Source organism: Bolinopsis microptera, chromosome 2 (genome assembly GCF_026151205.1).
Source record: "Bolinopsis microptera isolate Bmic1 chromosome 2, MBARI_Bmic_1.0, whole genome shotgun sequence".
Classification (NCBI taxonomy): Eukaryota; Metazoa; Ctenophora; class Tentaculata; order Lobata; family Bolinopsidae; genus Bolinopsis; species Bolinopsis microptera.
The window spans coordinates 20,291,863-20,318,746 of record NC_087073.1 but is presented as its reverse complement, the minus strand read 5'-3'; the positions used below and the strand labels follow the sequence as shown (position 1 = coordinate 20,318,746).

Genomic DNA, 26,884 nt, shown 5'->3' with positions numbered 1-26,884 from the left:
CTCAAAGTCTTGTCATGCTTTCAATAAACTGTTACTTTTTGGACCAGTCGTAGGGCTTACAAATCGACGAAAATAGGATAATTATCATGAATAAACTAGCGATTTTTCTTACACTCAAGCATCAATAACTAAAGTTTGCTTTCCGCCAATACTTTTAAGATATGACAAAGAACTTCATGAAGATAAATATCATACTTTTGAACTAGCTAGAAACACATTGTTTATCTCATGTTATATCTCATGAAACACCATAAAATAGACGATGTTCTCGTTTTCTATGAAACCCTGTGCGAGCCAATATTAGATCTAGTAACTTATTACTAGCCGCACCTTGATATTCACTAATAGACCTCGAACAGAAAGAGAGAGAGTACTGAGTAGACAGGATCGTCTGGAGGCATGCCACTGAATAAAATCTCACTCAACATGCCACTGAATAAAATCTTACTCAACATGTCACTGAATAAAATCTCACTCAACATGTCACTGAATAACATCTCACTCAACATGCCACTGAATAACATCTCACTCAACATGCCACTGAATAACATCTCACTCAACATGCCACTGAATAACATCTCACTCAACATGCCACTGAATAACATCTCACTCAACATGCCACTGAATAACATCTCACTCAACATGCCACTGAATAACATCTTACTCAACATGCCACTGAATAACATCTCACTCAACATGCCACTGAATAACATCTCACTCAACATGCCACTGAATAACATCTCACTCAACATGCCACTGAATAAAATCTCACTCAACATGTCACTGAATAACATCTCACTCAACATGCCACTGAATAACATCTCACTCAACATGCCACTGAATAAAATCTCACTCAACATGCCACTGAATAACATCTCACTCAACATGCCACTGAATAACATCTCACTCAACATGCCACTGAATAACATCTCACTCAACATGCCACTGAATAACATCTCACTCAACATGCCACTGAATAACATCTCACTCAACATGCCACTGAATAACATCTCACTCAACATGTCACTGAATAACATCTCACTCAACATGCCACTGAATAAAATCTCACTCAACATGCCACTGAATAACATCTCACTCAACATGCCACTGAATAACATCTCACTCAACATGCCACTGAATGACTGAATAACATCTCACTCAACATGCCACTGAATAAAATCTCACTCAACATGCCACTGAATAACATCTCACTCAACATGCCACTGAATAACATCTCACTTAACATGCCACTGAATAACATCTCACTCAACATGTCACTGAATAACATCTCACTCAACATGCCACTAAATAAAATCTCACTCAACATGCCACTGAATAACATCTCACTCAACATGCCACTGAATAACATCTCACTCAACATGTCACTGAATAACATCTCACTCAACATGCCACTGAATAACATCTCACTCAACATGCCACTAAATAAAATCTCACTCAACATGCCACTGAATAACATCTCACTCAACATGCCACTGAATAACATCTCACTCAACATGTCACTGAATAACATCTCACTCAACATGCCACTGAATAACATCTCACTCAACATGCTACTGAATAACATCTCACTCACAGACTGGCCCTCACGGCTCACATACACATCACACAGTACACACAACCTGAACAGATATCTATATCACGATACAACATATTCTCAGAAATTCATACAACCTTGACGGAGTAACATTTGTCCTTAATTGACAAACTCTCTGGAGCAATACATTTACATATAATCTGACAGATGCTGTGACACGCCGGTTAGTTGCCATATGGTGGCCGGTGTGGGGCCCTTGTCATGCCCTTTTTATTGTCGACACTGTGTAGTTTTACCAGACTTGACCCAGTCCCCAGGGGAGAGTGTTAAACTCGTCTCCTAAAATCACAATGGTGTAACTGTGTAATAATTCCCCCTCATAAAAGACTAGTAACCGCGCATGTGTTAGAGATAAAGATCTCTGGCGAACATTATCCTCGATGTGGAATATCGTGAACATGAATAGGAGAATATTTGTTGAATTACACGTATCAAGTTTCTCCTAATCATGGGTCCTAAACTCGAAATTTTAAATGTGACTTTGTGAAACAATGGGTGATTAGCTGGTATGTTTCTAAGTATTTACATTCGGAATGTAATGAGTATGATAAGATTAGACGTGTACTCTGTTATCTTGTTTCTCTTATCTCCGGTAGATCATTTGTCTGTGAAACAATAAAACGCCGATTATTTGAAACAGATATTTGTTCGATTCTTTAGTCCAATATTACCCGAAACAAAAACATGACTACGAAAATTTGAATTTTCTTCCGGCTTTAAGTTGCTTGTTAGGACGGTAGGTGAACATCTCAAACCACGTACATATTTCAGGGTATGACAGACAAATTCTGAAATTCCTGTTCTCTGCACGGAAATAAGACTATATAAGGCACACAACATGTACAGACCCTAAATTAAAACACGAAAGTTTGACATCAAAATGTCAGCTAAAACAACGACAACATGACACAATATGACACTTCACACGAGAGACAAATCAAGCCTTTATAAACACTGATAAAGTCTCATATCAGACTCTCCAATCAGAGCTGCTTCTTCTTCCGCTACTAAAATAACGCACTGTAATCTCGCAACTGCAAATTCACTTCGTTAAACTTTGTGCGAGCTACGATTACAAACCTACTGACGGTTACCTAAGGATAAAATACTGCTAAACTTTCTAAACACGTAATTCTTTTGTACACAGACTTGTTGAACACATTAAAATCATAACATCTGAACTAAGGTATATATCAACTGGGGCATGAATCGCCCTTTTATATATCAATCTATGAATGAGTAAAATATCTCCTTGATTTAAATATACTGTGATAGATCCGGCTATCCTCATCTAAAACATATAATAATCAAATAATATTCTCAACTTATTGTGGGATGTCGCCCAATTCCTTCATAATATAAGATTGATCAAGGGTTATTCGACTGATTGTCTTGTTGATTTCAGTCTATGGTATCAATTATCAATTAGTTACCAATTAAATGCCCGGTATAACATTCCATAAAACTAAAAATCGTATAACAGTGTTTAGGAAATCCTTGCGAAAATCTATGAGATTTCCTATAAAGAGGTAAGAATTTAGGTCCCATTTCATAAATTATATTATTCAAAAACATCATCATTGTTTAATAATATCATCTGTTTACAATATTTTAATGAATTTTAACGCTACCCTAATTCATAATAAATTCATCGTAGCAGTTTTTTTACTTAATACACATAATCAACATTTTTAACATTTAAAACATATATACATCGTTGTACGAATAAAAGGGAAAATAAATTAATCACGATAAGATCATGTTACTCTCTGAATATTCCAAGTACAAAGACTCTGAGTTTTGGGAATGAGTATCCATGGCAACCAAGCCAGGAGGATACATTCCTCAAATTCTGATAATGTGTCCTACACTATTTATATATAAAGTAAAGAAATAGAACAATAAAGTGTCTGAGGACATACTACATTGAGTCATTCACAAGCTATTTTCCCGTCGAAGGAAGATAAAGCGATGGCAAATGCTTGTAAAGCACATAAGGGGTATTTAAAGTCCATGGTGAATATTTCCTCAGAAACACGTCCAAACTGCATTACGATGTAGTCGGGGTCGTTGTCGTGGATTATTTGAAAGTTCTTCACTGACGCCTGCAATGTTATTCTGGTTAAACAAATTTTGCGATTTAACTAAATTTAAACATGCTAACAAATTCAAAATATACTAAGTTATAGCCATGTTTGGTATAGTTCCTGCTATATGTTTGCAGATCAAGAAACCTTGATAATTGCGCCCCATCTCTCTATAATGCACACTAGGGGGTCGCACCCTACACAATAGAAATCTTACAATGAAACTGTCCGTTACCAGGTGTTGAAGCAACTTACGGAGACTAATTAAATAGCAAACATTAATACTCTATAAATAAATAACAGATAAACAAGACAATCCACGTACAGTACGCTTAAAACCTCATATCGGATAATGTTTTCTAAAATGACCGGCCTCATATATAATAATTTCAGTGCAATTTAAAGATTAGTTCGGATCTGATGGAGCTGTATTGCTTGACAAAGCAACGTGATAAACACTTCTACCAATGCTATGCCGTGATTAATAGCTCCGAGCAGCAGAGAGCTGAAAGAGCTAGCTCGCCCTGCAGCTAAACGTTGCCTATGGTAATATTATTTTGGTCATGATGCTAATATTGTTGTCATGGTAATGTGAGGTACAATACGATATTCGCCCCTTTGCTTCCTTGGTGATCCTATACACACCCACCTAAACTATTCACGCCGTGTAATTTAATACGGTATAAAGCTAAAGAGCTCGTTGCTAATGAGTGTCTGGTATTGTTCGGATAGCTCTGCAGGAGAAACTTTCAAAGCACCTAGTAGCCTGGATTGTTCTCCTTCGTAATGGAAACTGTGGTTTAAATCTAGAGTATAGCTGTCCAATATTCTCATGGAAAGTGAGCACTCTTAGGATGGTCATGATTTGCAGTCTTTATTAAACGTTGTAGTCTTCAAAGCAAAGCTTGATATTCGATTAATAAAGGAGGGGCCAGGGAGTAATTCGACTATCCAGATCCAGAGGAAAGAGCCGATTTAACCCCCTTAAATTCTGCCTTCAACCACTAAACAGCCTAACATTGTGTTTATATCGCAGGTAACTGTGGTTATCATTTCTACTGCACAATTCGCAAGAAGAAGGTATCGACTATAAGATAGCAGAAGAATTGGTTAGTTTGTACGAGGATAGGTTTGGTTGGGGAGGTTGGAGATGTTTGGTTTGACATGTGATATTATCTCGGGGATGTGATTGGTCAATAGTGGGAGTTGATTGTTAAATTACAGTCTCGTATATATCAGAAAATAAAACGGCTCAGCGAACCATATTCGGTTTTAAATTAAGATGGAGGTGGGAGCCATTGGCTCATCCTACCCACTATCAACCAGGTCTTTTGCTATTATATTCAAACAATGAATGTGACCTCAAGAATCACGCAGGTCAGATAAGATGCATTGTATACTAGACATATTATTGTGCAACCTCCACTAAAAGATCTGTGTTATTGTACCTGAGTGACGCGACCGTGGAAATTAAGGACGTAGCTCTGAGTTTCGTCGTTCCAAACAGGCGTCTTGTTGTGAAGTTCGAGCAGATTACCCGCTTCTCCTCTCTTGTAACGCTCCAGTATCGAGTGCTGAAGAGTTTGAAATTAATTAAATTGGTCATTCTTTATCAACGGCTTTCAGAAAAGAGACCGGTTCGAATGGCTACATAATACTGAATTCACTTGAGAGCTGGAATCTGGATTACTAAAGAAGGCAACGTCAGGCAGTATCTGCAAGATTCCCACCCTTTACAAATGCAAATGTTCTGACGCATTATTCGTGCAACACAATATAAAAACATTATTCGTGCAACACAATATAAAAACATTACTCGAAGAAACTGTTTCCGTCTTAGACGTAAGTTAATAAGAACTTGAATTTGACCAAACCCCACACCCTCTATTTATGTATAATGTATTATAAATTATAATGTATAATGTATACTATTCTTTAAAACTCACATGTTCTGATTCAGGACGTATCTCGACCCTCTCTCGATCGCCAGTCATGCCTGGTATTAACACTGTCATCTTCCTGGGTCCCTTGAAGCCCAACACGTTCGTACTGTACACAACTGATGCTAGCTCCTGAGCAGGGGGGACCTGGATTAGTGCACAGTTCATATCTTCTACTAAATCTGGGAGTAAAACAACTTAATTGTACATTTTTATATTTAATTTTTTGGAAATTAACAAATTGAGACGGTTGAGACAAATCTGAGAAGTCAATGATATATATAATTCATGCTCGTCTGAATCGGTAAACAAAAACCTTCGACCACCGTCCACCTGTTACCATTTTATGTATTATCTTTTATGATTACGGTAAGACCCATCATTACGATTCATTTTTTCAAAAAAGTAGGTTGCATTGCTCAAGAGCTGTCAAAAACCCAAAATAATAATATTAGGCAGGCGGTAGGATCAAAGTATAAAATCCATTTACCCCGACAAGGGCTTCACTAAGATACCCCATTATTGAAGAGTTATGATAAATCAGGCCCTACCAACATGTAATCAGGTCCTCTATCAATTTTATCTCAGGTGTGTTCTAGACTTTAGAAAATCATATCATGTTAATACTACAATCACAATTAACTCGCATTGAGAGAGCGCACAATGGAGGTCCAGTCTAATGTTATTAATATTTGTCCCCGGAGGTAGGTGGGACCTGCTGAAGCCTTACGCAATATTCTCCAATATTCCATCCTGTGAATTAATAAGCAGTTCATCGTGTGTCAGAGGATCTAGTGCGGGTGAACTCCACGGTACACAAACACATGTGATATATTTACCCAACTACCCGGCTCATAGCTCAAGCTCATTTTCTAATGTCGTTGCGTACACAGTACAGCGCCGGGGATCATGATATTGTCAAAAGGTAGTGGTTTCAACATGAATAATGAGGGAATCTGTAAAAGATTGATTGTCTAGTAGCTCAAGCCGGACTATGTATTTACAATTTATTATCTATTCATTACTATGATCATGTACTATCTACATAACAATCAGACATGTCAAGCTTTGCTTGCACACATTCACAGGTTGTATATTATCACTCATCAAATACCGAACATTGAATGAAATGTACAATACATGAGCTGCTGTTGAGTGTTGAGATGAACGAGTTCAATGTAAGTTATTACACAACTAGAGAAATTCAGCTATCTCCGTACAGCTCTCCGTACAGCTCTCCGTACAGCTCAGCTATCTCCGTACAGCTCTCCGTACAGCTCAGCAGTACAGTTTTGCTTAGGGGTCTTTCACATATTACGTAATCAGCCGAGTTGGGAGGGGGGTTTCCAAATGATTACGCTAGTGTAGGTTTGACACAATAGCTAAGTGAAAAACTGATTAGTCTTTCTTATCCTATCTATCAGTTGCTTCACGTTAAAACATTTTTAATCTATTAACTTTCATCCTAGAATAACTTGATCACACGACTAAACATACTTAACCACCTCCCTACTTGTCAGTAAAAGTAATTTGTAAAACTTATTATTATTATATTTTGTAAAACTAAATATGTTATTTTTTCTAAAAACCCAGCGCTGGCCAAATAACAGTGTTCTAGGTCCCAGCCAAAAAACCTACTCCCTATTGAACAAACTGACCAATCCCCAGTATAAAGGTTACTATTTAGCGCTAGGATTATCAGGACAGTTCGTTAGTACCATTGAGCCATTCGTGATCCTTCTCTCCCTCCCTCCCTCCCTCCCTCCCTCCCTCCCTCCCTCCCTCCCTCCCTCCCTCCCTCCCTCCCTCCCTCCCTCCCTCCCTCCCTCCCTCCCTCCCTCCCTCCCTCCCTCCCTCCCTCCTCCCTCCCTCCCTCCCTCCCTCCCTCCCTCCCTCCTCCCTCCCTCCCTCCCTCCCTCCCTCCCTCCCTCCCTCCCTCCCTCCCTCCCTCCCTCCCTCCCTCCCTCCCTCCCTCCCTCCTCCCTCCCTCCCTCCCTCCCTCCCTCCTCCCTCCTCCCTCCCTCCCTCCCTCCTCCGCTCCCTCCTCCCCCCCTCCACACCTTCAGCTGTTACAGTAATCTAGCAGACAGATTACTGTTAGGAACAGTTCTGTGTTATCAGACTTTCTGTAATAACACTGTGTGCGATGTAGCACTGTGTGCGATGTAGCACTGTGTGCGATGTAGCACTGTGTGCGATGTAGCACTGTGTGCGATGTAGCACTGTGTGCGATGTAGCACTGTGTGCGATGTAGCACTGTGTGCGATGTAGCACTGTGTGCGATGTAGCACTGTGTGCGATGTAGCACTGTGTGCGATGTAGCACTGTGTGCGATGTAGCACTGTGTGCGATGTAGCACTGTGTGCGATGTAGCACTGTGTGCGATGTAGCACTGTGTGCGATGTAGCACTGTGTGCGATGTAGCACTGTGTGCGATGTAGCACTGTGTGCGATGTAGCACTGTGTGCGATGTAGCACTGTGTGCGATGTAGCACTGTGTGCGATGTAGCACTGTGTGCGATGTAGCACTGTGTGCGATGTAGCACTGTGTGCGATGTAGCACTGTGTGCGATGTAGCACTGTGTGCGATGTAGCACTGTGTGCGATGTAGCACTGTGTGCGATGTAGCACTGTGTGCGATGTAGAACTGTGTGCGATGTAGCACTGTGTGCGATGTAGCACTGTGTGCGATGTAGCACTGTGTACGATGTAGATTGTAGATAGTACAACAATGTGTGCTCCAACGTGCGTTATTTATCCACAGAATGTGGTTTTAGTTCAACGTGTTCTTGAGTTATTAGTGCAGAGTTGAACTTTTTCATTTTCTTTGCCGAGAAGCTAATACTATTGAAGCATTTATCTGTTTTTCTGTAGGACTATCGTAAAGTCTGACGACACAAACAAAAACTTGGATAATATCGCACCAAATTTGGTCATTGGAAATGAATTCACAGGATATATTCCTATTTTCAACAGTAGATATTCAAAATACACAAAATATTCAAAATACTTGGCTACATTCTTTTTGAAAGGAGTTGCTTAGGGTGGAGTATTATTCTCACATTTAGCTATCATAACCGTCACAGATTATATTCGGATATTATAGCGATGGTTAAATTAGACAAGTATTGATTCACAGGGTGACACAAATGGAGGTAAATGGATCCATCCTTTTTGCCTCACAATTCCACCTTTATATACCTTTTATAGTAATATAACCACTTTCTCGGCGGTATTATAGTACTTCTTTTATTTTTCATTTCATGTCTCATAAAAGGAGGTTTGAAGTACCTTTGCCAGTTCAATTATATTATCACAAAGAAGTTGCACTTTGATAGCATGACGTGATCTTATAAAGTATGTTTCGAGCAGAAAGGATTTATATAGTGTCAACTCTCTTAAAGTCTTAAATTTGCTATCAAGTTGGTGATGACTTCTAATAATACTAGACCAGTCATAGTGCCGTTCAGTGTTTAACACCTTGATAAGTAGATACAAAACAGTCAATATTAGCAGCTTTGTGACTCCTTAATTGGTCTAATGGATTATAGATTCATCACAGGTTAACAGTTTGTAATGTCTTGATCATTGAATACTGATCTTGATACTAATTCTCAAACACTGATCTCCTCCTGAGTTGATGGCACAAAACAGGTCAATGGCACATCACAATTCATCTTTATCGACAATTCATCTTTATCGTATCATGTTTCTGTCGCTATTATCCGATGCCTTGCAGACAATATTAGAATTTGTATCGCACTGAACCGTTATATTATATTACAAGAGCTAAACAAGAAGCATTAAACCCCCCCCCCCCCCCCACCCGGCCCCCTTAAACAAGATACTTCAACTATTTCATCGGAGGAACTAAATTACATCGAGAGAACGAATTTTAACGCAAGTATTACAAATTCAATTATCGATTATCTATGAATAGCTGACAAATTCATTTTATCTGGTAGTTATTTATTTAATAGTGATCAAGACAATATGTAATTGATTTCAGAGAACCTTCACGACGTTAAGAGAACAAATTAGAATAAAAGTATCACAATTTGTGGATTCGGATTTGTGATACACAAACGATTCCTATAATTGCCTGTTAGCAATTCTAATACATAATTTCGTCAAATTAGAAGTTACACTATATAATATGCACTATAAGACCTAGTCACCTAGATTATAATCTTAAGTGATATTTCATGGTTACCTCACAAGAAAGACTAGTAAAGTGCTAACATGCAAAATGCATGAGAAAGTAGCTTATTAAATTCACGGTGCGAATTCCACTTGAATATTGCCAGCTGTTGCTATTTTGAATAAAATGTAAACAACAAAAGATTTTATAATTTTTGGTGTGAACGACACTTTTTGCTTTCTCTTTCTGATGTCACCACACTACCGCGTAGAAAGATGCATTGTTCTGTATACAAGTTGTTTCATTGACACACCATCTATACCACGTGACACACCATCAGTTATACCACGTGATACACCATCTATACCCACGTGACAAGCTATTTCTACCAAGGTACCAAAAAAAGGTGGCTTTCAAATTTCGAGCTTTTAGCGTAATATAAATTGTGATATAAATTGTAAAATAAATTTTTGCTCACAGCGTCGCTGGACAAAGCGAAGTAGGTATAATCGTCTTTAATCTTTTGTTACTCTGAATTTAGGGGTGCCAAGTTCATTAAATTGCTCTGTTACCAATTCTCGAGTATCTATTAAATGTTTCCGTACACCATTCCAGACATGGCGGGCACTCTTGTTGGCGGGTGGTAAATAGTAAATAGTAAATATCCACTACCCAGACACTACCCCGACCAGCTCACTACCAAATAAAAGGGAGCAGTACCACTCCGTACAGCGCGCGGATGCTGCCGCTCCTTGGTTGATAACTTACCGCACACCTTTATATATATATAATGTTACTTAATAACTTACTTAATACTATAACGTGATATTACTTTAGAGGTAAGTTGACAGGCACTACTACCACTGTTTAAGGCGCGAGGGCATAAATACTGGATAACCGCTGCTCTGTAATTATGCCAAATAGAGGGAAATATCTGGAGCTTGCGAAAGAGTCAAGTAGTTAGGCTTACCGTCTCACGGCACTAGCGTTTATAAAATGTGCCTACTGCAGAGCTGGATCAGATTCGATGGGGAATGTTCGAGAATAACTAGATAAACTTCAGAAGTAATGCTATGGTTTTGTGTCAGTGTCACGTGGTATTGAGGGAGATTATATGTTTTAGTGATGAGTTGGTGAGGCAATCAGAAGTGGGCGTGTCTCAGGACAGTTTATCTCCCAACATGACATTTGATCACCCAACTGTCAGATTAAATGTCAGATTAAATGTTTGAGAGCTCTAGCCGGTTAACGACGTGACGTCAAAAATCAACTGGTTTATATACTTTAAACTTGAAGTGTTAAGTTCAGTTTATATATATAAATAGTATCGGTGAAGACTGAGAGGACAACAACCATTTTTTAGATCGACGTCATCTGAACCACCATCAAGGGTGAGAATATGATTTTGCTGTTCACTAAGAATTACTTGAAGCAAAATAAATCTGGATGAATTTTGCTTCAAGCAATTCTGTTACTCCATTGAAGAAAATTAAGAATAGCTAAAAAATAAAAACTTCGCCAAAGTTAACATAATATATGCATCAAGTTGGCTTATATATTTTAAAACAATTTAAATTGTATTATAATATATTCAGTTAATTATTATATTATATTTCAAAACAAAGAGAAACTCAAACACTCAAATATGCGGGCATACGAACCGTTTCATGATACAGTAACACTCAAATCTGCGGGCATACAAACTGTTTCATGATATAGTAACACTCAAATATGCGGGCATACGAACTGTTTCATGATATAGTAACACTCAAATCTGCGGGCATACGAACCGTTTCATGATATAGTAACACTCAAATCTGCGGGCATACGAACCGTTTCATGATATAGTAATGAAAAATACCAATCTTCAGTGCAAGATAATGCTCCTGCTTGTCACTTGTCAGCAGTTGATCACTCTTTGGAAACCAAGCCACAACTTATTAATATATTATATTATGATATATATTATATATATATAATTATGTATTATATTATATATAATATATTGCAAGTTTTAAGTTGAAATTTTTATATACCATGTAATTTGACTTTTGAATTGTTTAATCCGTTTAATCCGTTTATCACGAAGAGATATAAATTGTCAGTATTAGAGCAGCACAGCTCTTCTGCCAAATTAGGCAACATACTAAACGTAGTCACATGGATCTGCCCATATAGGACCACATAGATGAAAACATTATGTGAAGATATTTCACAATCGGTTATTATATGTAACACTCCACAACTGTCACATTGATGATTATAATTCAAAGTCCCAAGATAATATTATATATGTCAAGTTTTAGCATGTACGTTGATCGTCGTGGACGTGACACGACTTGATGAAAGATAATGCTCACGATTTCGTTAAATGATCGATCAAGTAGCTTAAACTTTTAACTTTATCAACACTTAAACATTGTGCACTGAGTTAGTGAGTTAGCACTCACCAGTAGCACTACCACTCCACATTACCACATCTCACTCCGCACTCTTACAAAAACACAGCGATTGCTTACGAAAGTACAGATGTAGGGAGAGAGTTATAAAACACATAAACACTGGTTGTTACGTAGGGTGTAATGTTCTGATGTCATGCAGACTGGTCCCTCACCGCCGCCCTACTCTTAGGTAAGCATCATCGTCGTGTCACATTAACAAGCTACTTTGTACGTGGACTGATGCAGCGACTGTTAAATAAATATTGTAATGCAAGAATGTGTTTTATAACGTCTGACGTAGCATCATGGTGAGGATATTAAGATAATCTCGAACTTTCTTTGAACATTAACAAAGTAAAGTAACGATGACGTGACGGTAGAAAATCAGAGCTTTTTCCTGGGATAAGAATTAATGAACACGTGACTATTTGGTTAGTTAAGTAGTGGGGTGTGAGCTCTAACAAGCTGGGCAGTGGACAGTGGGCTGCTGAACAAATTAATAGGTTCCCCCGCAAATTAATAGATTTAGCAACTCTTCGTGAGGATCTCCTGTCCCTTGGTTCGTTAAGCAACAAGCTGGTATAGTTTAAATCTTGCTGCCTAGTGCCTACCAAAGCTGCGAAGTTTGTCTTCAGCTAATTTGGCATACAACAGGGAGCTAAGGAACCGACGCCGGGACCCAGATTCTGGATTTAAGACATGGAGATATTGGTGGTGAACATCAAGAATGCATAGTATGTACATTTTATACCAAAATCATAAAATCGCAATTCCTGGTGACAGTAAGTTACATAAAACATAAATAGTATTTTTAAGAGTGGCCTTTAATACATGCGGCCTGAGTCCCAAATATTAATAAATTTACAAGACAACAATATATAATATATTATTATTGTATTAGGACGCAATGAAACTACCTACCGGACCACGATGTATGGGGACTTGCCACCCCATGGCAACAGATTTAGATTTAGATTTGAAAAATTTTCAAAACGGTATATACAAATCAACAGGATTATAAAACGGAAATATAAAAACCGCTTTGTCGGCAAATGCCAGGGCCCTAAAAATCCACTCAAAAAACCTCGAAACAGGACCCAGAAGCTTGTAAGCCACTGGTCAAAAAAAGATGTGAAATCTAATTAAATAAAGATTAACATTAAAATATTCGAAGGTACACCCCAGAAGTTAAAGGTACTATGTTCAGTGTTTTATTACGTAGGGTGTAATTTTCTGATGTCATGTTGTGTTCTAATGAAGCCGCTTTGAGGTGCATACTGCACAGTGCACATCCCCTCGCCCGCAATAATACACTGATGAAAGCAGTGGAACATTGAACAATAGAATCTTATTGATTCTCTTTCTCTTGTTTGGCTCACACAATTTGAAGATAGAACTTCTATACTTTTTTTTTGAGAGTCTGGCCCTGGGTAAGCTTACAAGAGGAAAGCATTTCAGATTTCCATGCTCAATTAGCAGCTTTTAGGATTAAGTGTATACTGCAACTGTATAGGAGTAAGTGTATACTGCAACTGTATAGGAGTAAGTGTTATAAAGGAGTAAGTGACAAACTTCATAGGTGCCTGTGCCAGTTTTGTGGATTTCATGTTCAATCGATGGTATTTCCATTCAGCGTCAGTTTTAACAACTATAGCTAGAGAAATGACAGTATTCATAAGGCCCTTCGACATCAAAAAGATGTAATGGGCCCAAGAAACTAGAAAGATACATATAATAATTTTTAAAAATGCGTGACTTAGCACGAAAAAAACACTCAGCGAAATAAAACTCTGTCAAACTTAGATCTAAAATACTGAAAGGCATTCATCAAGTAATTTGAGCACCTTCTAATTGGTGATACTTTGTGCCGGTAGATTTAAAGTGGCCGGCTGAAAATTGTCATGTGTTTTTATTTATTTTGTAATCTCGCCAATGTTAGGGGACGGACAGAGAAATGAGCTACAGTATCTTATGTTAGAATAATATAGTGTATAATGGTAAATGTTGTATTTTGTAGTGCTTCAGATGGTGGGGAAATGTGTTCACTGTTACAATGTATCATCTTCCCAGTTCCTAGGTGAGTCTGGGTAATGCTATCAGTATGTGAGAACTGACGGATACTTGTAATTACTATTTGTAACTGTACTTGGATCATTTGAAATATTTTAAGATTTAAAGAGCTCATTTTGTGTTTTACCGCGTTATTCTATTAACTTTCTCGGAATTGCCTAACTTTTTCATTTCAAAGCTATATAAATCAACATCAGTAAATCTGGGAGATTACATACTATAAAACCCAGGCTCCAACACCTGTTCCTGGATCATCGGACCATTATGTACCGAATTACAGCAGACATACTCATTACTGAACACCCGCAAAATCACACACCACCGCACCTGACATCAGACATGATCACGTGACATGATCACGTGACATCTACACTCACTACAGGAGCTGTACCTCGCTGTACGTGACCACGCTGTACGTGACCACGCTGTACGTGACCACGCAACTACACATCTCTAAACGTGACCTACCTCACGGTATATGACAGTTCCCTCAGGACCAGGTTTTGGAGGTTTGACCGGGTTGAGTCCAGAGCCGTAGATAGTAAACTTGGTCCCCACCAGGTTGCTCCTTACTTTACCCACGTAACTCTCACCGTCACGTGACAGGTCTGTAGGGTCCGCACTGAGGGAGGGTAGAGGGTTACCTATTTGAAAAATGGTGGTATTTGAAGTGTAAGGAGAACAATATTTTTGGGTGTTAAACACGGTGATATGATGTATTATTATATAGGGCAATGAGTAATGATGGTGGTATCATGTGTTATACACGGCAATGAAGGTGGTATAAAGGAGCCAGGTCTTCACAAACCTATTATACACACAGTGCAGTACAGTGTAGTCACTGTTATAGCGGGGCTATGATTGAGTGTATTATTTTAGGGATCAGACCTGTGGTGTCATGGTTACGAGTCACTCATCTGGAACATTCTTTAACTAAGTTCAAATAGTGAAGGGGTACACAGTGTAGGAATGCTATGTACTGTGAAATCTTTCGTCGTGCTCGTATGGGTAAATACCCTTTTTGGCGGCGAGCCCGAAATGCGAATATTACTAGAAATTGGGGTGAATTACATGATTTTTCGGTGATAAAACGTTACTCTGATGTTCACGTGTTTTATTTTTTGTGTAAGATGCGTTTCAATCTGTTGCAGCTAAAAGAGGTTTAGTTGCCCAGTCACTAGTATACATACTACATAGCGTATGATACGATCTCGCGGTCGCTCATGACAGTAAGAATCAACCGACAAAAGAACAATTCAGGTATTTCGACCGCAAACTGGCATCAATACGGATCTTCTATACAATTTAATTTAAAACTACATCTAGCAAAAGTATAAATCTATTACATTTATTGGTCGGTATATCCGAGGGAAGGGCGACACTAAGGTACGTGACTTTGATAGATGTAAAACTTTGCCAAATCTGGAGATAATCCTTTTACTGTATGTATGTAAAATAATCGATTAAATTCTATTTCTGCTAAATTTCTATGAAATATTCTGCTTCCATGCTTGTTGTTTTGAGTCCATTAAATTCTTAAATATCATGAACCCGACACCATGAAATCAGTATTGTGATGATAACGCCACGGTTGACGCCTTTTAATCGATAATGTTAGACAAAAAAACAGAATCAAAGGTGCATACTAATGCATAATATTATAAAGGAGTCGCACTGCAATGTGCACTGAACTATAACACACCTGATAAGACAGTTGCTGGTGCTGAACTATAACACACCTGATAAGATAGTTGCTGGTGCTGCTTTTCTTTCTCCTTCTCCCCGCCAATAAGAACACTTTCTTGTGATCCTCTCTCTCGAGGTGTAGATAGTAAGTGGGGTACATCCCCCGGTCTAGACCCTTCTTGTCACGTGTTATCCTACACTTCATGTCCCGGTTCTGGGGTGCTGGTCTCAGGGCAAACTCTTCCAGCTCCTCCTGTTGAAGTTTACATTTAAATTAAAACCAAAACCAAACCAAAATAAGGTTTAAATTTGCGTTTTATTTCTTGTAGTAACGTTACATCATTGACATACTTGAAATGATCTCGTGCCCACACTCAAGCTCCTGTTTTAGAACTCAATGTTATTGCCAGTCTTGAGGTAAAGGTATGCTAGTTATGAGGTGACTCCTTGCTTGGAGCTTGGCACTACGCCAGTGTACAATATACAGATTATATGTATAATAACGGAACCCCACCATGTTGTCGTAATGGACTTCCCTCATTACGAAAGGAAAGAACTTCAATTTTTATAATGAGATATCATAATTTGTCTGCTTCACATCATCTCACTGCTGACAACTCAGCTACTTCAGATGTGATGTTTGTTACAGTTGTAAACTTTAGACGCTAATCACCATGGTAGATACTAGATATATGTGAGGTAACCTGGTAACCTAGAAACCGGACGCAACAACAACTGTATCTCGTAGAGACTGTGATCCGTATTATGTACCTACACCGTGCAATTATGTCATTAAAATCTAAACTGATGTCAGGAACGCTAACCACTACATTGCTACACAATTTATTTCACCTACCCGTTCGTTCAGAGATGGAAGGTCGGGGTAAGGGTTGGAGGGACCTAATGATTTCGCTGTGCTGGGTCGAGAGGAGGCTGTCATGGGTCTGACTTCTTGGAAACCTGGTAACATATACTAGTTACATACTGGTAATATACTGGTAACATACTGATTACATACTGATTACATACTGGTTACATACTGGTAACATACTGGTAACATACTGATTACATACTGATTACATACTGGTTACATACTGGTAACATACTGGTAACATACTGATTACATACTGGTTACATACTGGTTACATACTGGTTACAAGATACCTACGTCATTATGTGAAAGTGATTCCGGAGATGATCGAATTATAATACGAAATCAAAAGACAAAAGCGAAACGAAAGAAGCTTAAACTTTGCCGAAAGATATGGCGACAGCAGAAAACTAAAACCAAGTTGTACTGATCAAAAGCTTACAATTTTGATGTAGAATGTAGATATTATAGAAATATTAAATAAATGTGTGTTTATTTGAAAGCCACACGTCAAGATATTTTATGATAACATAAGGCAATTAACAGTGAAGATGCAGTAGTAATTACATACCGGGGGTATGCAGTAGTAATTACATACCGGGGGCAGGAGCGACAGGCTGGAATTCCATCTCCTCCTCTCCCCCTGATGGGGTAGAAGGTTTGGTAGAGGGTGGAGATTTTGAGGGAGGCGGTTCAGAGAAGTCAACATTAGAAGATATCCCCATAGCAGCAAGCTTGTCAGCTACACTGGTGTGTTGCGCTGTGGGGGAAGCACTGGGGCGTGCTTTCTGGGGCGAGGATGTTACATGGGAGAATTCGTCTCGAGCACCTGTACCGGACGAGGGACGAGAGTTGGACAGGGAACTGTTTATTGCTAAACTGTTCGAGATTACCATACCAGTGGCCTGAAAGTATTGAAATTGTTTTATTGTGGTTTTTTGAATTAATTATTAATGTTGCACTCAGAAAAAGTCGTGTTCCATTTGTCTGAATTATACGAAAATTAACTTTTCTTGGATTCATTGAAATTCAGGTACCTGTCTTTTCTGTTGTTGTCTCTGTTGTTGAATAGCTCTTTGTTGTTCAAATTTCTTCTGACGAAGAATCTTACTGTCGTCATCCATTTGATTGCTGGTCTCTATCACAGATCCAGGCGAGGCCCAACTAGCAGACATCCCTAAAATTAATTTTAATATAATAATCATTTCATGAGTCTAAAGCAATGGTTGATCATATGAAATTCCCTGGTCAATTGAATTTGATAAGAGAAGTAAAATATTAAAAGGGTAAGCATGCTTTGGTAATACTATATTATTGTGTAACCACAGACAGTTTGTCAAATGTCGATTGTTGATCTATTTTTGTCTCAACAGGCAAGTTGCAAAAACTTCATCTATACCCAACATGTAATGTGGTAACAGAGTCGCACAGAGACATTAATATGCCACATACAATCAACAGGTGCAATTTTCATTATACAGTTGACCCCAAGCCCTCCATGTGAATCTATCCGCAGAAATTATGACTCCTTTGTGCTATCAAGCAGGCTGGACATTAAGGAATATCATTTCATTGTCATATCGGTGCAAAGCTCACAACCCACTGCACTGTTACAATACAAATAATGCAACTTTCCTCAAGGCCTGCAATCTGAATATATCTACCGAGTCGCACATAATTTTAAAAAATTATTAATTTAATTTCTACTATATATGTAAATAAATTATGACAATTACCAACCCCTCTCGCCACCAATCCCTAGCCTCATTCAACCGACAGACCCGTGAACATGCCCTTAGTGTTTCTCTTCCTTTCCATCCCTCCCTATCCAAACCCATCTCCAAGATACTCGGACAACACGACATCAAAGTCACCCACTCCTCTGCTACCTCCCTCCGCAACCTCCTCACCAAAACGAAGACCACACCCCCGACTCACCTCACTCCCAACACCATCTACGAAATTTCCTGCTCACAGTGCCCCTCCAAATACGCCGGACAGACCTACAGACCCTTGGTCCACCGCATGAAAGAACACGAACGATGTTACAGACTCAACAACGCCATCGACGAATCCACAGACAGAATCAAATCAGCCCCTGCACATCATGCCCTGACCACTGGCCACACCATCTCCTGGAACAACATCGAAGTCCTCAAATCCCTCACCTCACGCTCCCAACTTGACCTCACAGAACACGCAGCTATACAAATACGACAACCAGCTATGAACAGAACAGACCGCGCACCCAAATGTAGTTCCCTCTGGGACCCCATTCTTCCTAAAAATTGCCAAATCCTTAAAGTCCAGACCATCTGGCATTTCCTTCTCAACCTCAACAGAAGACTAAATTTTTATTGACATTGTACTGTAATTTTCACTTTCCCACCCACACCTCCCCCACCCTCCATCCCTGACACCACTCACTCACATATAAGCATTGTCCACCACATCACATTCAGCTGACGACGATTAACACATGTTTATTGAAAGCTTCTACAAGTTAAATCATCGTATCTCTTATATGTTTTTAACCCAACTCCACTCAGTTATGACAATTACATTAGAATTTGTTTGTTTTTTAATGACGAAGGCTGTGAAATGTTCACAGTTCTGATAATGAGGAAATCAGAAAGAATGTTTAAAAATAGTGATGATGTTTATGTCATTATTCTTTATCTAATCTAATCTAATCTAATCTTCAAATCAAAATCCATAACCACACAACTATGAGTCAGCAGAATCGCAGAGTTATGTTTTTCATAAGACATTTTAGATGGTAGTTTTAACAATAACTTATATATAACTTAACCCACCACTTTTTTTTAATATCTAAACTTAGATAACTAAGATGAAGCTCCAGTAAGCCTTCCTGTGTAGTAAAACAGCCTAATGAGTAGACAGGTTAGATTGTAGCGCGATGCACTACTGGGTCGCGCGCGCATCAAATAATGCTTCTCGCAACCACAAGCAGATCGGCGAGATGCGAAGGATTGACATCGTCAATCAACAGGTTAGACTACTATGCTCCAAACAGTTTGAGAGCCTGAATTTTCTAAAAGCAGTTGCACTTTTGGCTAGAAAGCTGGGTTGGTAAAAATTTGACATACGTTGCATGCCACTTTTCGCGCGCGATACGAAACATGTATCAAGTAAAAATACAGCTGAATGACCACCTGAAATCATACTTAGCAGGTTGCCTAAACCTTATTACCTAAACAATATTACGACAAAGACCCAGGGATAAGACCTATTATTATTGGGATTGTAATTTCGGCTGTCGCGCGCTACTGCAAGCGAAAGGGCTCTGGTTAGAGCAACTCGTAAAATAATTGTTTCAAATATTTGTTTCAAGACCGTCGACGATTCAAACTCGGCGCGCGTCTTGATAAGTTATATATAAACCTACAAAATTTATATTTATAGCTGTATAACCTTAAACGTTAGACTAGATAACGCGCGCTAAGTTTTTTGTGGGAATTACTTGTCGTATTAACAACGGTTTAGTAATCCATAATTTCCAAACTCAGCTTCAGAAAATATTTTTGACTGAGTGGGAAACATAACGTTATCATTTCTTTTGTAATTATTTGTGTATGTTTTAACGGGTGATACTCGTAAAATATCTGTTCCATATATTCCAGGACCGTCGACGAGTCCAACTCGGCGCGCGTCCTGGTAGGTTGTAAACCTACAATGTATGTTGTTTGAATTCTTTTTTATCGTTATACTACCATATGAAATTCGAGCGCCACAAAAATCGAGCGCTACCGATAAATGTGACTTAATTTGACACAAACTCTTTTGAACAATCGTCGGTGGTTTAATAATACATTTAAACATTTCGCGGCAGAGTTATTATCAAACATGTCAATCTTACAAATGTCAACAATCCTAAAATAATTTAGAACCGAAACGTGATCCTTTGTAAAATTATATGTCCCAATAATCAAATTGATTTGTACTCAAGTATAAAGTTAAACAATTTACTCCAATAACCACGGTCACCAGCAAGTTCTCTCAAATGGAGAATATCATCATACGACTCCAGCAAGATAAAACGCTTTCAGAGGTCAACCTTCAGGTGGTGTAGGAGGTTACGTCTGTGAGCCCCGAGTCTACCAACTTCACTACACATCTCGACAGCAAAACACAGCGCAGCTTGAGCTGGTGATCGTGGCAGAGTAACTCATTTTATTTACACAATACTGTAGTTTATATCTATACAAATAATGACTGCTTACACATACAAGTTACATGTACAACGTGCTCAAAATACTTGATTCAGTTTTCAAGATTGAAAGATCATTCAAACAGTATAATTATAATAATAATAATTCTATACAGTTACATAATTGAAACAATTATGGCCCCTTATTGTATGATAATAGGATGATATCTAGTAATTGATAGCTGATTTCTGATTGGAAATTTATTTATGCTGCATGGTGTAATGACTATTGGTATATACTATAATATTTATCTATAAACTTGATTCATTTTTCCAAATTTTGCTTTCCGTCTGTACATACTCTAGATTCAATTTGTTATTTGACCCCATTTCAATGAGTAACAGTTCTGGAATTCATACCAGTTATCTAGAAGAGGGTGACTTTAAATCCGGCAGATATCAAGCCATGTAGAGAACGATTCATTTATTTAATGAATACACAACATAGGTTGTTCCTCTCAGAGCCAACTAAACTAAAATACAGTAATCTGTTTTGGACTAGCAAAAATCCCTCTGAAGTTTGCAGAATTCTAAGTTGTGACTTTCAGGATAGCAATGAATTTGTCATTGCTGGTAAATATTACTAAAATATTTGTAACTGTCTGACAGTACTAGGGTCAACCTCTTTATAATGCTCCAATGCAGTTCTAGGGATGCAGAGAAATTTCCAAATTTAAAACTGTGCTCTGAAGGGGCCTTAACAAAGAGTCAACTCTGTCATCTGTCATGATTATTTTTAAAGAAAAAAAAAAAGAAAAAGGGGGGACCCCCAACCCCTGTAGCTGAGACACCTCACAGCAAGTAGACCAAAGTGGCTCTTGCTTGTGAAAGGTGTATCAACTACCCGCTGAAGCAGTGGGTTGGGAGTCCCCCCGCCCTGGGATCATATCGTCCGTAAAATTTTACACAATATAAAAGCTACAATAAATTATCCATAAAATTTACATAAACAAACTTAAGAGATCTCATAGCTCGTCTTCTGAGGTATGAGATTGAAGGATACGTCATCCAGTCCAAGGTGCTGGGTTTTTTGTTTCCCTCTGATTTCCCTGAGTGCTATGAGTGTGCTTTGTAGCAGATCAAACCTGAATCGGGTTCTGATGTGATTTTTGACCTGGCTCTTAGTAGCTTCTTTTTAATTGTGGTCAGCTATCATCTCAGAGATACAATCTACGAACACAGTGCAGAGTGGTCCTCTACCTTGATTGAATTGAATTGAATTACCCAAAGAAACTTCTTGAAATGAAAACATAAAACGGTGAGTATCCTGGATCTTCTCTGATAATTCAAAAGCTCAGAATATTTCAAATCTGTTTTTAAATTCGAATCAAATGAGCCTAAGTGATCGTTTAAATATTTCAACTTGATAGGATAAAATTTGAAATTTTAGATACCTATCAAATTATAGATGAGGGTTCTAAGATGACAAAAATCTGGCTTACTTAAAATGTGAATGATCTGAGTGTTGACAAAAAAATCAGAATGCAGACTAAGGCCTAAATTTGCACCTTTGTCGTGCCAAAGTGCACCTCAAATATGTACTAAGTATGGATAGAGGGGCACATTTAGGACATCATCCTTCTTTTGTACTGCAAAAACTGTAATTGACTGCTTGCTACAAGTTTATGTACATAATCTGATATTCACATTAAATTGAGGGTTGAAAGTAACTAAAAAACTGTATTGGTAAATCTGGATGCATTATAAAGGGGTCTGACTTTAGAAGTTTTCCTTTCCTAATTTACTTTTCCTATTGTGTTCAAAATTATAGAATAAAACTATTATCACTTACTGAAGCTTTATTTCCTAAATTGGTTATTGCATATTAAATTAGTTTTATTATTTCAGAACATATCCTTGTCTGGGTCACAAACAGAGATGGAATCGTTGTCAACCAGGAACAGTTTAGCACACATGGACAACTATTCGGACCATGTTCAAGCCATCATAACAGAGAATATGCAAATGAGGTATGGTACGTTTGTACACCTACAATTTGTAATATATAATATGCAATTTGAAAATTTAAGAGAGAATATTCATTCAAGCATTCGAATAAGAATCTAATGATTTTTAATTATCACAAATAAATAGATTGTAAAAATGACAATCACTTCAATATTAGCACACCTAGTGCCATGCCTCATTGTAATGTTTGACCAAACTGGAATTATCTTGCCTTTTCCCACTAGGTGATAAAATGTCTTCGGCCAGAAGGACTGTCGTTATTCTACAACTATTTTGTTATGATGCCTTGGCTAAATAAACTTGGTATTAGATATCAAGAGCTAGAAAATCAGGATTATGACGGAATTTCTAGTGACGAAGAATTAACAGAAAGTGCACTGTACATCAATGTCAGAAAGGTTCGTTTTCTTATGACTTCATTGAGTTAAATTACTGTAATAACAACCTCTGGTCAACCAGATTTTCGTGAATAATTATTAGTATAGGTGTTTAAATTATAATTAAACAATTTGTTGAGACGCTATAAATGTAATCCAGGTGAAGCAGAAGCGAGTGATAGGACACTCCTCAACCACCCAGATTCCTCCTGCTGTACTGGACCTTATTCCCGGGGAGTACCATGTTGAGGAACCTTGTTTGTACTGTGATGATTATTCTGAGTCGGAGTCGGACGAGGGAGAACCTAGAGCGGTAATTATTATAATTGATCTATTTTAAATAATCTTATCAATAACTCTGCAGTCATGAACTTCTAGTGTTAACCAACATAGAATATCGAATATCACAGAATTGAGTGAGTTATGTGTATTTTCAGTTGTCAACAGTGAAAATAACGATGACAGTAGATCCGGAGAACTCCCGACAACCAGTCACAATAACTGGAAGGTGTCACCCTGTGGACAGTAGACAGTACTTTTACCACCACACCATTGAGCACTGTGTTATTGATCCTCTGCCGTCAGTAGATGTTACTGACGAGTTCGTCAGTTTATACTGCACCAGCTATTCTACTCTTCTCAGACATTTCTCTGCTCTGAAGAAGGAACGTGAAACTGAGATAAAGTTGCTGATATTTTATTCTTTAGATTGATTAGGCGATTAATTTTACTAGGTTTATTATAATATTGTTCTTAATTTCGTGTACAACTGTAATTATCACAATGGACCATTGTCTCAGAGTTACGTTTTGGAAGTGGTTAAATTGTTTAATTGCTTCACGTACACACCGCATGTACAATGTACACTGTAATTAAATACAACTGTCTACACAGACACTGTACATCCTGCATCATTGTCTCACTCCACCTCTCTTAGTTTTTAGCTATGATGTTACACGCCGTTAGAAGACTTGTGTCTCCTGCTCTGGGCAGGTCCGCTAGCACTCTGGTCCTGGTTGAGCACAATGGAAGTGCTATTAACCCTGCTACTCTGCACACTGTTACTGCTGCTAAGAAGTTGGGTGGCCCCATCCACGCTCTTGTTACTGGAGATGCTTGTCAGGAGGTTTGTTTTGTAGCTTTGTTTAGTTTAGTGTTTCACGTTTAAAGGTAGCTTAAAAACTTTAGATTATCTTAAAGCGTGTACAGTGAAGTACATTTAACATTATACCTCTCACACCTTCTTTTGTTTCAATCTTGGTTAAATTTTGTTGTCTGTCGTCGCCTGCATTCTTGTTTAATTTACGAGATAATATAATATCTTAAAATGGTATGATCGCATAATTTTACTCATATTAGGAAACTCCTCATAACGTGGTTTCATTGTCCAGGCAGCGGCTGCAGCAGCTAAGATATCTGGAATTGAGAAGGTGTTTGTTGCTGAGAGTGATGCTCTGAAGGGTCAGGTTGCAGAAGCAGTGTCTGCTGTACTGCTTGATGTTCAGGCTCACAACAACTATTCTCACATTCTTGCTAACGGAACTGTCTTTGGAAAGGTATTATTCTATTGATTTTTATTCTTTTTCTATGACGACTCTTTTAACTGTAACTGCACCGGCGCAGTGTCTTACATAATTTATGAGAATAGATTTTTTAACAAATTACATATCACGATAATATGTTACCACCCCAGAACATTCTGCCAAGAATTGGAGCAAAGCTGGACGTAGCCCCCATCTCCGACATAATCGAAATCAAATCAGAGAACACCTTCATCAGAACAATCTACGCTGGTAATGCAATCCAGACCCTAGAGTCAGTAGACCCTATCAAGCTGATAACAGTGAGGAGCACTGCTTTTGAGGCTGCTGAAGAAGAGGGTGGTTCAGCTACTACTGAGGCTGGTTAGTAGATTGTTGCTGAAGTAGAGGAATGTGTCGCTGGCTCTGATAAATTGTTACTTATATTCAATATTTTCCATTCTTTACTTGGTCTTTGTTTCTCTAGTAAAGAGGCTTCCAAGCATATTTTGCAATATAGTAGTTGACCTGCGCTTTAACAAGACTTCCGCTCAAATTATATTTTATTTCCAGTTGATATAGTCGTAACCAATAACAAGTCAAAGTGGTTGGAGGCTAAGATCAGCAAGTCCGATAGACCTGAGTTAGCTTCTGCTAAAGTCGTCATCTCTGGAGGTAAAGCACTATAATATAGCAAGGAGATAAAGCAAGGCCTCGAGCGCTTTGCTAGACATGTTAATTTCTATGTTCTTCATTATATTAGTACAATTATTGAATTATATGCTCCCAATTGGACCCTTTCTTTAATGATTATCCCTGTTTATCGCACAATAACGCATTAACGTGTTTTACAGTCGTTATTCTACTTTTTAATGTATTTTAGGACGGGGTTTGAAGAACGGAGAGAACTTTGAAATGCTGTACACACTGGCTGACAAGATGGGAGCAGCAGTCGGGGCTTCCCGGGCTGCAGTAGATGCTGGCTACGTTCCCTCCGACCTTCAAGTCGGACAAACTGGCAAGATGATCGCTCCCGTGAGTTTTACACCTTAAATCTGTATTTATAGCTCAGATTACTGTACATCTTTAAAATTTTGACATGTTGGGACTCTACTTTGCCGGCTAAAACCAAGAATCAAACTAAGGTTCATTTCTAGGATCTGTACATTGCTGTTGGTATCTCAAACTAAGGTTTATCTCTAGGATCTGTACATTGCTGTTGGTATCTCCGGAGCAATCCAGCATTTAGCCGGTATGAAGGATAGTAAGACTATTGTTGCTATCAACAAGGACGGTGAAGCTCCCATCTTCCAAGTTTCAGATTACGGTCTCGTGGACGACCTTTTCAAGGTTAGGAGAATAGGATTTAAGGATTTTGTTTTTAAAATTATGAATTATACCACGGTACTTTCTTCTAAGAACTTAATATTATTAACCCTTATAAAATATGCAATTTTACAGGCTGTACCTGAGATGATTAACAGCATCGAATAGTTAGAATACCATTCCGTTCACCTACTACCCACCCGACCCGAACTTATGTACAAAGAGATGTTGATATGATGGAGTGATGGAGTGATTCATAGGCTCAGTGCTTGCCTCTTTTTATTGACTGATGTTTGTTTTTCTTTAGCCAGGATATAACATATACATTATATAATTGAGGTTTAGTCTTCCTTTTAGAAGAATTTTTTGCGTGGCCCAAATTTTAAATTATTACCACTTTTCGCCAGAAAAAATCAAAACCCTGCTTATATATTTCAGCTGTTATACGTGACCCAATAGGTTCAAGCATGAGCATTTAGTCAAATTTGTTCAAGTGTTGTAAATGTTTTGTACGATTGTTTTTTAAACTTCAGTTAATCATTAGCAACGTGTCTCAATCATTTCAAAGTACCAATTTTAAAGAACTCAAATACTGTGCCAGATTATACGAA

General features: G+C 38.3%; 4 protein-coding genes across 6 annotated transcripts in view; 3 read left to right on the top strand and 1 right to left on the bottom strand.

The window, feature by feature from the left end:
• Positions 1-2,244: 2,244 nt before the first annotated feature.
• LOC134811687 (tubby protein homolog) lies at positions 2,245-18,048 on the bottom strand. 2 transcript variants are annotated; one of them, XM_063818711.1, is made up of 8 exons: positions 17,889-18,048; positions 17,450-17,756; positions 16,837-16,940; positions 16,034-16,233; positions 14,763-14,916; positions 5,649-5,774; positions 5,151-5,276; positions 2,245-3,720 (listed from the first exon to the last, which is right to left on the bottom strand). In XM_063818711.1, exons 1-8 carry the CDS (start codon positions 18,024-18,026, stop codon positions 3,547-3,549), a joined length of 1,329 nt encoding a protein of 442 aa, XP_063674781.1. In that variant the 5' UTR covers positions 18,027-18,048; the 3' UTR covers positions 2,245-3,546. The 2 variants fall into 2 exon arrangements, with proteins under 2 accessions (XP_063674781.1, XP_063674780.1); XM_063818710.1 differs by having other exon boundaries at positions 2,249-3,720; positions 5,649-5,789; positions 17,889-18,045.
• LOC134811686 (ribosomal protein S6 kinase beta-1-like) overlaps positions 15,630-26,884 on the top strand; it is a 97,039-nt gene continuing 85,784 nt past the window's right edge. Inside the window, 1 exon segment of the mRNA XM_063818709.1 lies at positions 15,630-15,648. The gene's annotated coding sequence lies outside the window, so the exon portion shown is untranslated.
• On the top strand, positions 20,651-24,245 carry LOC134811692 (uncharacterized). Of its 2 annotated transcripts, XM_063818716.1 has the most exons (5): positions 20,651-21,655; positions 22,931-23,052; positions 23,275-23,448; positions 23,588-23,740; positions 23,865-24,245. In XM_063818716.1, exons 1-5 carry the CDS (start codon positions 21,514-21,516, stop codon positions 24,138-24,140), a joined length of 867 nt encoding a protein of 288 aa, XP_063674786.1. In that variant the 5' UTR covers positions 20,651-21,513; the 3' UTR covers positions 24,141-24,245. The 2 variants fall into 2 exon arrangements, with proteins under 2 accessions (XP_063674786.1, XP_063674787.1); XM_063818717.1 differs by lacking the exon at positions 23,275-23,448 and having other exon boundaries at positions 21,432-21,655; positions 23,865-24,237.
• On the top strand, positions 24,344-26,816 carry LOC134811691 (electron transfer flavoprotein subunit alpha-like). The gene is made up of 7 exons (XM_063818714.1): positions 24,344-24,553; positions 24,819-24,983; positions 25,121-25,331; positions 25,521-25,622; positions 25,831-25,982; positions 26,151-26,297; positions 26,409-26,816. Exons 1-7 carry the CDS (start codon positions 24,374-24,376, stop codon positions 26,439-26,441), a joined length of 990 nt encoding a protein of 329 aa, XP_063674784.1. The 5' UTR covers positions 24,344-24,373; the 3' UTR covers positions 26,442-26,816.

Excerpts from the sequence above, each read along its gene's own strand:
- LOC134811687 (XM_063818710.1), bottom strand. The coding sequence starts at position 18,026 with ATGTCTGCTAGTTGGGCCTCGCCTGGATCTGTGATAGAGACCAGCAAT. Across the intron at positions 16,234-16,836 it reads TTCCATCTCTGAACGAACGG|GAGGAGCTGGAAGAGTTTGC; the intron begins GTAGGTGAAATA and ends AAACTTCAACAG. Across the intron at positions 5,277-5,648 it reads TACGTCCTGAATCAGAACAT|CACTCGATACTGGAGCGTTA; the intron begins GTGAGTTTTAAA and ends CAAACTCTTCAG.
- LOC134811692 (XM_063818716.1), top strand. The coding sequence starts at position 21,514 with ATGAATACACAACATAGGTTGTTCCTCTCAGAGCCAACTAAACTAAAA. Across the intron at positions 23,053-23,274 it reads ACAGAGAATATGCAAATGAG|GTGATAAAATGTCTTCGGCC; the intron begins GTATGGTACGTT and ends TTTTCCCACTAG. Across the intron at positions 23,741-23,864 it reads ACGAGGGAGAACCTAGAGCG|TTGTCAACAGTGAAAATAAC; the intron begins GTAATTATTATA and ends GTGTATTTTCAG.
- LOC134811691 (XM_063818714.1), top strand. The coding sequence starts at position 24,374 with ATGATGTTACACGCCGTTAGAAGACTTGTGTCTCCTGCTCTGGGCAGG. Across the intron at positions 24,554-24,818 it reads CTGGAGATGCTTGTCAGGAG|GCAGCGGCTGCAGCAGCTAA; the intron begins GTTTGTTTTGTA and ends TTCATTGTCCAG. Across the intron at positions 24,984-25,120 it reads ACGGAACTGTCTTTGGAAAG|AACATTCTGCCAAGAATTGG; the intron begins GTATTATTCTAT and ends TTACCACCCCAG.